The 12747-nt window shown below is 42.7% G+C and overlaps 1 protein-coding gene across 1 annotated transcript; it reads right to left on the bottom strand.

Moving 5' to 3' along the window:
- Positions 1–4149: 4149 nt before the first annotated feature.
- Positions 4150–12402, bottom strand: htr1fa (5-hydroxytryptamine (serotonin) receptor 1Fa). Its single transcript, XM_055645035.1, has one exon. It carries the CDS (start codon positions 8571–8573, stop codon positions 7473–7475), a length of 1101 nt encoding a protein of 366 aa, XP_055501010.1. The 5' UTR covers positions 8574–12402; the 3' UTR covers positions 4150–7472.
- Positions 12403–12747: the final 345 nt, after the last annotated feature.

Genomic DNA, 12747 nt, shown 5'->3' with positions numbered 1-12747 from the left:
CCTGTGCGTCTTTAGAGTGCGGGAGGATAAATCCCACGTGATCATAGGGAAAACATACAAACTCCATACAGACAGCACCCATAGTCAGGATAGTCATGCATCTGGCCAAATTTTGCATCTTCCACCACAGTGATGAATGCTGTGGTGGATGTTTGTGTTAAAATTTTTTATTGTGTTTTTGTGTGTTCTTTTTCATTGTACCGCTGCTGGCACTTTATGTGCAAGTGACGAATAAAACTGATATTGATATTGACTGAGCCTGGGTCTCTGGCGCTGTAAGGCAGCAACTCTACCGCTATGCCACTGTGCCACCTCTTATTTACTTCAGTATTAATCAGAATATTAACAGGAAGTTGCGGGAAAATATGAGAAGTCCAAGGGAACACTGTAACGCAAAATTCAACCCCATGTCTGACACTATCCTGGCCAGATATATATGTGGCTGAGTTTAAATTTTGGAAATACTTAACTAATACTGTGTGAGAGTATGATCTGCACAAGGAGTATGCTTCTGCTTCTTCAAAGGGATGATCAATTGTCACTTGTTTAGGACAGCTGGGGCTGCAAGCTAAATACAAACTGTCAGCATTGCACAGGTGACAGAAACAAGATCGAGATCAATGGTAAGTATATTTCCTCCTACTGGCATAGAAAATCAGCCGTGCAGTCCATGATTTTGTAGGTGCATTGCGAATGAATTATAACTAACTATTCATGTTCATAAGTACTAGGAGCAGAATGATGCCATTCGGCCCATCCAGTCTACTCCCACATTCAACCATGGCTGATCTATATTTCCCTTTTAACCCCATTCTCCTGCCTTCTCCCCATTACCTGTGACACCCATACTAATCAAGAATCTATCTATCTCTGCCTTAAAAATATCCATTGATGTGGCCTCCACAGCCTTCTGTGGCAATGAATTCCACAGATTCACCTCCGGCTGACTAAAGAAATTCCTCCTCAGCGCTTCCCTAAAGCTACGTCCTTTTATTCTGAGGCAATGACCTCTGCTCCTAGTCACACCCACTCCACATCCACTCTATCCAGGCATTTCGCTATTCACTATATTTCCATCTTAAATAAAATCATTCAATAAAATGACAAGACCATGTATTGTTTTTCATGTAATGTTGCTCAATGCTCAAAGTGCTCTGATCACTTCAAACATCATTAAGTGCACATATGATACCAATGCTGCATTTAAATGGATGCACCTACACCACTTTATTGTGGACTCCATTTCAATACACAATGCTAGGTTCAGTTATTGAAATAATGGGACTGATTTCTGATCATTATTCAAGTGAGCTTATATATTTCATTGGATGCCTATCTCATTAATTAAAAATGCAACTTGAAGAGCAATGTGCAGGGAATGGTGATGTTCCCATTGTCCTGCTGCCCCTATCCTTTTTAGGTGGGAAAGGTCACCAGTAGCCTGAGCATGTGACTACAGTGCATTTTGTAGATGGTACACTCTGCAGCCATTGTATGTTGGTGGAGGGGACAACTCTCTATGGCAGTGCATGGAGTGTCAGTCAAGTTGGATGCTATGTCCAGCATAATGCTGAATTTCCTCAGCTATGTTAAAACTGTATTCATCCAGGCAAGTGGGGGATATTCAGTCATGTCCCTAACCTTTGCATTGCAGATGGTGTAAAGGCCTAGGAGTGAGTGAGGTGAGTCATTCATTGTGTGACGGCTGCATAACCTGTGACCCACTCTAGTATCCACAGTACTTACAGTATGTGATCATCTCATTGAGTTTCTAGTCAATAGTGACCTCCAACATACCGCTAGTGGGAACCGCAAACCATCACCCATTCTTTTTTCTCCAGAGATGCTGCCTGACCCGCTAAGTTACTCCAGCACTTTGTGTCTATCTGCTGGTGGGGACTGGGCAATGATAATCACATTGAGTGTTACAACTAGATGGATAGACTCCTGCTGGAGAGAGTTTCTTGCTGGCACTTATATGACACTAATTTTGCATGTTATTATAGGTCCGTGTCTAAATGTTGCCTATAATTTACTGCACGCATTCAGACATGGGTGGCATCATTTGCTGGTAAGTTGTGAATGGAAATGAACATTATGCACTCATCAGCAAACATTCCCACTTCTGAACTAATGATGGAGCGAAGGTCATTGATGAAGCAATTAAGATGTTTGGGCCAAGGATATTGTCATATGAGCTTGGCTGGGAAGATTAATTACCGACAACTACGACCATCTTTCCTTGTGTGAGGAATGGTTCAAACCATGGGTGGGCTTTTCTCTTGATGTTCATTGACCAATTTTACCAAGCTTCCTTAATGCTGTACTTGATCCAATTCTGCCTTGATATCAAGGGTAGTTTATGCTCGACCCCCGTCCAGAATTCACCTCTGTGGTCCACATTTGAACCAAGCATGTGAGGAGGTCTGGTACTATCATCCTGGCCAAGCTGCCGGCAGTGTGAACATTGTTGGGAAGTACCACTTAAAGACACTATCAATGAGATTTTCCATCATTTTGCTAGATTGAATTTGTCATGTATTTTGTAAATAGACCATGCATTATTGGAAAGATGTGAACACTGTATCTCACTTAACAGCACAACTGGAGCTGCAGTTAGTTCTGGTGCAGAGGTCTTTAGTAATGCAACTGAGATATTATCCAGTCCCATAGTCTTTTCTATATCCAGTGCTTTCAGCTGTTACTTGGAGGGAATCAAGTGAACTCAACACTGGCTGCTGTGGTGGTGGAGCCTCAGGAGGGAACATAATTGGTTCTACTGCATGGCACTCCTAGCTGAACATGATTGTAAATTATTTAGCCTTTTCATTAGCCTTTTGCATGCATGACCCAACCATTGTTGAGGATAGGGTTGTTCTTGGAGCCTCCTTCTAACCTTTGCTATTCAATTGTCTCCCTCCATCCATGACTACTTGTGACAAGGATGCAGAATGATCTAGTCTGTTAGTTTTAAGATTGTTCAGTGTATTGCATGTTGCTTTTATATAATACGACCTGTGTTCCAGCTTGATCATGTTTGCTATCTTATTGTTACACACATCTGGTGCATCTGTTGATCTCCTGACTTCATATAAATCGCACATATGCCAGAGCAAGAGGTTACAAGTTGTAATCTTTATTTCTGCAGCTGCTGATGGTCCACATTTCCACAAAGGGACCCATTTTTGAGTGCTGGTTCTGTCCTACATATCTCCCAGTCACATGACCATAACGTCACACACCACAATGGAGAGTTGTCCTCGGTATAAAGATAGGGTTTTGCCGGTACTGCCACAGGCAGATGAATTTACCACGTGGATGTTGGAGGCGATGAGATCAAACAGGTCTCCCTTTCCTTCTAATTCACCCACTGCTTGATGCAGGCACAATCTGAGTGCTTTGTTCTTCCACACTCAGACAAGCTGGTCTGTGGCTGCCAAGCCACACTTAGTTATCAACACTGAAGTCCATTGGTCACTCTATGGGATTCAATGCTTCTTGTTCTTTGGTCAACATGGGTTGTTTTTAAATGTGCTTTATAAATAAATTTGATTTGATTTGATTTGTTCAATATGGAAGATCACAGCTTCATCTGGCTGAGGAAAGATGGAGGTGACAATTAGGAGGAGGTGTCCTTGTTTGATTTGAAGCCAAAAGCCTTCATAGGGTACGGATTCAAATGCCAATGATTCCTCGGCTGTTCCTCGCTCCCCCCCCCTCCCCCCTCCCCCCTCCCCCCTCCCCTGCCTGTTTACCATGTACCTCTGACATGCTTGTCCTGCAGTAAGACGAGATAGACCAAGAGGTCGTGATGGAGGAGTCGGGGAGTCTGCAAAATATATTGCTGTAACTTCAACAACGTCAAGCTATCAAAGCTAATTCCTTCAGATGCTTTGAATCTGAAGTATACTGTAAAGTGGAAAACCTGGAATTAACAAATCAAGCAGCACTCGTATAGATAAAGACAAGAGTTAATGCTTCAAGCTGATGATATATTATTGGAGCTGACTGTAGGAAAGCTCTATAAATTAAGCCAACCTCTGCTAAATACTTTGTTGGCCATAAGACCATAAGACAGAAGAGCAGCATTAGGCCATTCAGCCCATTGGGTCTACTCCACCATTCAATCATAGCTGATCTACCTTTCCCTCTCAACCTGTGTTCAGTTCTGGCCACCATGTTACAAGAAAGATGCCGTCAAGTTGGAAAGGTTCCATGAAGATTTACGAGGATGTTGCCAGGACCAGAGGGTCTGAGCAATAGGGAGAGGTTGAGTAGGCTGGGATTCTATTCCTTGGAGCGCGGGAGGATGAGGGATGATCTTATGGAAGTGTATAAAATCGTGAAAGGAATAAATCGGGTAGATGCACCGTCTCTTGCCCAGAGCAGGTGAATCGAGGACCAGAGGACATAGGTTTATGCTGAAGGGGAAAAGATTTAATATAAATCTGAGGGGTAACTTTTCCACACACAGGGTGGTGGGGTATAGAACAAGCTGCCATAGAAAGTAGTTGAGGCAGGGACTATCCCAATGTTTAAAAAACAATTAGGCAGGTGCATAGATAGGACAGGTTTGGAGGGATATGGGCCAAATACGGGCAGGTGGGACTAGTGTAGCTGGGACTTGTTGGCCGGTGTGGGCAAGTTGGGCCGAAGAGCCTGTTTCCACGTCATATCCCGTAAGCTTTGACACCCTTCGTAATCAAAAACCTATCAATCACTGCCTTAAAAATACCCAATATCTTAGCCTTTACAGCCGTCAGTGGCATTTAATTCCACTGATTCACCGCCCTCTAGCTAAGGAAATTCCTCCTCATCTCCATTTTGAAGGTATGTCCTTTCATTCTGAGGCTGTGCCCTCTGATCCTAGACTCTCCCATTATTGGAAACATCCTTTCCACATGTTGGGTGGTATCTTTCGCAGAGGAAGGTGGTTTACAAAGTCTTCACCAGTTTATCGATTACTTCATCTAATTTGGACTATCCATAGAAGATGGGATGAGAGAGAGCTCACAGCTGGTCATCCTTATATCCCTGCAGAAAGCAGGAGAGTCTGTATTTGAGCTACAGCGCAAATGCATTGGAAAAGGGGTAAGGTTGCAATCGTGGTCATACTATGATAGGTCGGATATTCTAGAGCTGAACCCACAACAGTTACAGTTACGATCCTCTGATGATATTTAGAAGTAAATACTGAAAAAGTAATTATTGTCACTGAAATTCAACAGGGAAGATACAAAACGCTGGAGTAACTCAGCAGGACAGACAGCAACTCTGGAGAGAAGGGATGGGTGACGTTTCGGGTCAAGACCCTTCATCTGATGCTGATAGCTCAGAGGTAAATACTGAAAAAGTATTTTCGCCATTGAAATTCAACAGGCTTTCTCTGGGTTACCTGCTGTGCCTCAATGGAAATGGTACATGGAAGATGGGAAATGCCCTGAGTAAACCCATTTGCAAGGTTCTCAGTCTCTATTCATTGGGAGGTGGGGATAGTTCCATTGGGCTCCAGCCAGAATCACGGCATGAGAAGGGGGTGGCACGGTGGCACAGAGGTAAAGTTGCTGCTTTACCAGCGCCAGAGGCCCAGGTTCGATCCTGACTATGGGTGCTCGCTGTACAGAGTTTGTACGTTCTCCCTGTGACCGCGTGGGCTTTCTCCAGAGGCTCCAGTTTCCTTCCAAAGGTGAACAGGTTTATTGGTTAATTGGCTTCGGTAAAATTGTAAATTGCCCCTAGTGTGTAGGATAGTGCTGGTGTATGGAACGCTGGTCGGCACGGACTCGGTGGGGCGAAGGGCCTATTTCCATGCTATATCTCTAAAGTCTAGGAGAGCACAAGTAAAGTTTGAAGACTATTGTGCACATTCAGTTCCACGGTGCTCACTAACCCGTGTGCGTGCACAGGCACCTTAGTCCACTCACCTACATGGTATTGAGAAAGCCATTTTGTAGAACTGGAAATTATAGGAATCATTAACTTCTCATAAACAAGTTGTTTGCCCTGCACACATCTTGAAGTATCATATGACTTGCAAGCTAAATGCAACTACTTTAGTTAGCTATAATGTCATCTGTCATCCTTTCATTTTGCAAATACCAATGAGATAGCTTTGTTAACATGGACCAATTATATGCATGTTTTTACGTGAGGAAAAATAAGCAACTGCAAACTCTGTAATTGGAAATAGAGTCAATAAAAATTGTCTAACTGCCTATGCACTGGGACTGGGAGAAGAATCAGGCAGACATATCCTCCCCCATCTGTCTCCTTGGCTGTGTGCCTGGTGTTGCGGTTGGTGACCATTTAGGTGTATGTAATTGGGTGTGAAATGGAAAAGTGAGACAATGAATAGCACTGCGACCGTCTCTGCAATGTTCCTTTATGAGAGTCTGGAAAAGCTCTGTGACACAAAAGTTGCATGCACAATCTTCAGTAGGCAAGGTCGCCACTGTCACTGTTCCTGTGATTGGGGTGCTGAATGTGCATTTGTCACCTTTTGTGTCTGAGTGGGTGACTTTGGTGTGTTGTATCCTGCGAGTGTAGTGTCTCTCAACTAATCTGTCATTTGAGGCTATCTTCTTCTGTTCTTCCAGCCGCACATTTCTGTGCCCATTGATGGCCATTAAAGTAGTACTGTGAAGCAAAATGCTCGCACCATCCACTGTGGCTTTATTGTGGTCTTGTCCTTCTCCCCTCACTTACTTTCATATTTAGTTTAGTTTAGTTTAGAGATGCAGCACGGAAGCCGGCCCTTCAGCCCACCGCATCCGTGCCGACCGGCGTTCCCGCACACTAACAATATCCTACACGCACTAGGGACAATTTACAATTTTACCAAGCCAATTAACCTATAAACCTGTGCGTTTTTGGAGTGTGGGAAGAAACCGGAGCTTCTGGGGAACACCTACGCAGGTCACGGGAAGAGCGTACAATCTCCATACAGACGGCATCCGGAGTCAGGATCACACCCTGGTGTCTGGCACTCTAAGGCAGCAACTCCACAGCTACTACTCTATTCCTATACACCCCATAAAATAAAACTTACATCTTCCTTATGCCCTTAATTACCAGTTCTCTTTTTTAATTACTCTTTGTGGACCCATCTCAAACTGCAAAGAAAATGTAAATGAATGGTGACAATAGGAGAAAGTTATATAATGCTTTTTCAATCACATTTTATGCACACACACAAAAAGGTCCTCTCCAACACTATCCTCCCTCTGCATTCTGCTAGTTACTGAAAGGAAAGAAAACCCAATTAATTTATTTCTTATACCCAGGAGTTTCAAGTATTTGTGACAGAATTTTTTGATAATGCTTTGTTCATTGTTCTCCATCCAAAGCCTCTGTAAGCCACCAGAATAGGAATACTTATTTTCCTTTCAAAGTTGAAAGCCTCTGCAGCACATCCAGCTATTTTAATTACAAAGATAATTACTTTGTGATTGCCGCCCTTGTATTTACAGGAATTATCTGCAGCGCACCAGTTTCTGAAATGCTCTCTTAAAGTCTTCATTGAAGATTGTATAAATAAGGGGATTGATTAAAGAATTAAGGTAACCTAACCATGTCAGGAAGTCAGAAATCTCCAGCGAGACGCTGCAAGATTCGCAGACGTTCACAATAACCTCTTTTAAAAAGAACGGCAGCCAGCATATCACGAAGGCCCCCAGAATCAAGCCTAAAGTAGTGGCAGCTTTTCTCTCTCTGGTGCCTGAGATCTTCAACCTCTTCTGCGTTTTGTCCTGGTGGCAACTGGGGTTGAAGCCCCTGGCCGTGTTATGGACATTCTCCCCCTCTTCAGTTGGCGAAGGGTCCGAGGTGGACTTTTCAGAAATGCACACGGTGGAAGAGGTCCTGGGAGGTTTGGCAGCGATGATGGACATCCTATCGTTGACATCCTCGTTGATGCGCCTGCTCAGGCTCCGCTTGTAGTAGAGCGTTTTGGCTGCCCGATATATTTTGTAGTACAGGATGAGGATCAAAGCCAAAGGGATGTAAAATGCTCCAAATGTGGAATAGATTGTGTAGAGAAGATGGTCGTGCTTAATAAGACACTCGTCATTCTTGTTATTCCCTTGATGCCTCCAAAACATAGGAGGCAGTGATATAAAGATGGATATGACCCACACGATGGTGATCATTATTCCAGCGCGTTTAGGTGTCCTTTTCTGTGCATATTCCACAGCATTTGTTATGGCCCTATATCTGTCCAGGGCAATTGCAGCCAGATGAAGGATAGAGCATGTACAACAGGTAATGTCTACACTTAACCAGATGTTGCAGACAACTTGACCCATAACCCATGTCTCCTTTACAGTGTAGATGATACTGAAGGGCATTACAAGGACGGCAACGAGTAAATCGGTAACAGCGAGGGAACATATTAGGTAATTTGCTGGGTGGTGGAGCTTCCTCGTAACGATTATTGCAGTTATCACCAGGGAATTAATGATTGTGGTCAAGGTGGTGAGGACAGAGAGCGAAAGTGATATCATCACCTTTGACGTTTTCCCCGTCGCCAGTTCTTCTAAAGTAAAGTTTGAGAACGTCTCATTTTCCAAATCCATTTTGATCACTTGGACGAGAAGTTCCAGTGGTATTTAAACAATCTGAAAAAGAAGCACAGCATCGTTTGTGAAGGTAAGTGTTTAAAATATCATGATTTAGTTGGTTTAGGGATTAAAGTGGTATCAAAAAATCGTCAAGGTCCTAAACTGTGATATGATCTATAATTCTGCAACTGCACTTGATGGGAAACCAGGACACACATCCTCTTGCACTCCAAAGGATAGAGTCTGAGCCTGCTCAAACTCTCCCTGTAGCTCAGGCCCTCAAGTCCAGGCAATATCCTCGTAAATCTTCCGAGCCCTTTCCAGCATCTGTGAACATCTGGAGAAAAGCTCACCTCATAAAAAGCCATTTGCAAATACAAACATCCTGAAAGACTACAAAATAGCACTGTTTTATTTTATTTTTTTGTACATTGTACCTAAATTACACATTTCACTGATGGTGGAACATGGGAAAGGGCAGAAAACTTGAGTTGAGGTGCGGAAACAGCCATCCATATCGTATTGAATAATAAAGCAAGCTTACTGGGTCATATGGCATTTTACTCTTGCATTGTTACATTACATTCACGTTTTCTGAAGTATGTTGATCTAAGTCTTGGCCCAGATTTTCGTAAGAAATGTTAGTAGTTCCATATGCAATGCCCAACATTTCCCCAGGTAACCACCAGAGTTTGCCACTTTGGTATGAACATGAAACTTTAAACATCCTAAAGGATCTTTGCTATAATTTTCATGGACACCAGCGACAAAGCAGCAGATTCAGTATCCCACCATTTCCCTGGGAAATCTGCCCACAGAATCTACTCAGGTTTATTGAGTCATAGAGTGATACAGCAAGGAAACAGCCCCCCCGGCCCAACTTGCCCACACTGGCCAACTTGTCGCAGCTACACTAGTCCCACCTGACTGTGATTGCCCCATATCCTTCCAAACCTGTCCTACCCATGTACCTGTCTAACTGTTTTTTAAACGTTGGGATAGTCCTAGCCTCAACTACCTTCTCTGGCAGTTTGTTCCATACACCCATCACCCTTTGTGTGAGAAAGTTACCCTTCAGATTCCTATAAGATCTATAAAATTCCTATAAAGCTTTAATAACTTTGTTCAATCTAATGGAAACTAAGTTTGTTTCAGATAACCATATAACCATATAACAATTACAGCACGGAAACAGGCCATCTCGGCCGTACAAGTCCGTGCCGAACAATTATTTTCCCTTAGTCCCACCTGCCTGCACTCATACCATAACCCTCCATTCCCTTCTCATCCATATGCCTATCCAATTTATTTTTAAATGATACCAACGAACCTGCCTCCACCACTTCCACTGGAAGCTCATTCAACACCGCTACCACTCTCTGAGTAAAGAAGTTCCCCCTCATGTTACCCCTAAACCTATGTCCCTTAATTCTGAAGTCATGTCCTCTTGTTTGAATCTTCCCTATTCTCAAAGGGAAAAGCTTGTATCTACAGATAATTTACCTCTTTGTGAATTTATTGAATTAATTGTATTTGGTTTTAAGTTTTTTTTATTTGTAATTTCTTTTGATATAGCTAATTTAGTATGATTCATTATTAATGCTTTTGAGTGTGTGTTTCACAGAAGTTCACAAACATTCAACATGATTGACCATTTTGAAAGCTGATTGCAGAAACTATAAGATACTCTTTCATATAGAATTCTTTGGAAATGTTCATGCACCAGCGGTGTAAATCTTTAAAGACATTCTCCAATTGCTTGACAACAGCAGGGCACACTATCGCCATTTACCCAAACAACAGGTGGCTTTATTGTCAATTTACTCCAGATTATTTGATGTTTTCAAATAACCTTATCCATGTCTACCTATCACCTTAGGGCCAGCTATCTAGACAATCTCAGTACACATCCACGAGGTCCAAGAATGGCCGCACCTGGCCCTTCATGTCACTAAGATGGATGCCACAATCACGCCATCTGCAAAGGGTCGGCACTAGAAGCAAGCAGCAACTCCTTCACACCCAAAATTCATCTACAGCTAAAAACGGGGAAAACAGCTTGTGAAGTGAATATGTCACCAAATCCTCCCTTACCCTTTCTTGAACTTTAGATACCCTCACACACTTTCTCATCTAAAAACCACTCCCTTTTACAACACATTCTGTATGGGCATATACATAATTCCACCATAAACCCCAAATATCCTTCTCTGTTTGAAGATTATTGCACGTCACAACCTTTATTTTGTCTTTCCTCTTTGATCCTTAAATAACCATACATTTTGCCACCTCCAACGCAAAGTCTTGTGAGATCATTTCATTTTGATTATAAGTTGTACTAATTTAGCACCAGGAAATAACACCCCATCTAAAATGTAGGGAACTAATAGACCAATAAGCCTAATATCAGTGGTACTAAAGTTACTGCAGAGCATTTTGAGGAATGAGATAAACATGCATTTGGAAAAGCAGGGGTTGTTTGAGGATAGTCAGCATTGTTTGAACATGGGAATCATGTCTCACAAAATTGAATGAGTTTTTTTAATGAAGTAACCAAGAAGATTGACAAAAATAGGCCATAAACGTTATTCTCCTTCCCATTCCTACACAGACCTTTCTGTCCTCGGTCTCCTCCATTGTCAGAATGAGGTTAAACGCAATTGGAGGAACAGCATCTCATATTTCGCTTGGGCAGCTTACAGCCCAGTGGTATGAATATTGATTTCTCTCCCTTCAGGTGGGCCCAGCATTCCCTCTCTCTCTATCCCTCTCCCACCCAAGTTGCACGAGCTTCTCATTTTCACCCTACAAACAGCTTACAATGGCCTGTTTCCTTTATCATCGTTACTTTTTTGTATATCTTTCATTCATTGTTCTTTATCTCTCCACATCGTCTATATCTCTTGTTTACCTTATCCCTAACCAGTCTGAAGAAGGGTCTCGACCCAAAACATCATCCATTCCTGCTCTCCAAAGATGCTGCCTATCCCGCTGAGTTACTCCAGCTTTTTGTGTCTATCTTTAGTTATCTATATGGACTTTAACAAGGCCTTTGATTATGTTTTCTGTGGTTTGCTGCTCTGGAAGGTTAATTTGCAAGAGGTCCAGGCAAAGCTAGCTAAATAGAATTGGCTTCATGATAGGAAGCAGAGAATGGTGGTAGACAATTGGTTTTTAGACAAGAGACCTGTGATACGTGGTATGACTCAGGGATTAGTGCTGAGTCCATTACTGTTTGTCATTTGTAACAAACAATTTGGATGAGAATGTGCAAGTCAAGGTAAAATTGAAGATGACACTAAAATAGATGGCATTGTAGACAGTCATAATCGTGTTCAAGAATTAGAGCAGGATCTTGATCAGTTGGGCAAGTAGATCAAGGAATGGCCAATGGTTTAATTCAGATAAGTGTGAGGTCACACTTGCATTTGGGAAGTCAAACCAGGGTAGGACCTTCACAGTGAATGGAAGGTCAGTGATGAGTGTTGTAGAGCAGAGAAATTGAGGAGTACAAGTACACAGTTGCCTGAAAGTAGACACGATGGTGAAGAAGGCTTTTGGCACATTGGTCTTCAGGGACTTGGGCTTAGAAATAGGGATGTTGTGTTACAATTGTATTGTAGACATTGGTGAGGCTGCACTTGGAGTATTATGCTCAGTTTTGGTCACTCCGCTATAGGAAAGATGCCATGAGCTGGAAAGCATGCAGTGAAGATTCATGTGCATGTTGCCTGGATTTGAGAGCCTGAGCTAGAGATGTTGGGCAAGTTCAGACTTTATTCCTTGCAGTGCAGGAGGCTGAGTGATAATCTTATAGTGGTGTGTAAAATAATGAGGGAATAGATAAGATGAATGCACCAAATCTGTTCCTCAGGTAGAACTAGAGGGCATGGGTTTAAAGTGAGAGTGGAAAGAAATTAATAGGGACCTGAGGGGCAACCTTCTCATGCAGAGGGAGTTTGGTATATGGAACGAGCTACCAGAGGAAGTAGATAAGGCTACGTAGACACTGGGCGACGTTGTCAGGAGAGGGGATGGGACAAAGATAGAGAGGGGATGGAACAAAGATAGAATGGAGTCGGAGACAGTAAGGGAGAACTGGGAAGGGGAAGGGCATGGAGAAAGAAAGCAAGGGCAATCTGAAGTTTGAGGTCAATGTTCATACTGCTGGGGTGTAAACTACCCAAGC

The sequence above is a fragment of the Leucoraja erinacea genome, chromosome 13 (assembly GCF_028641065.1).
Source record: "Leucoraja erinacea ecotype New England chromosome 13, Leri_hhj_1, whole genome shotgun sequence".
NCBI lineage: Eukaryota > Metazoa > Chordata > Chondrichthyes > Rajiformes > Rajidae > Leucoraja > Leucoraja erinaceus.
Note: the sequence above shows the minus strand (reverse complement) of the source record. Positions and strands in the feature narration are given on the sequence as shown.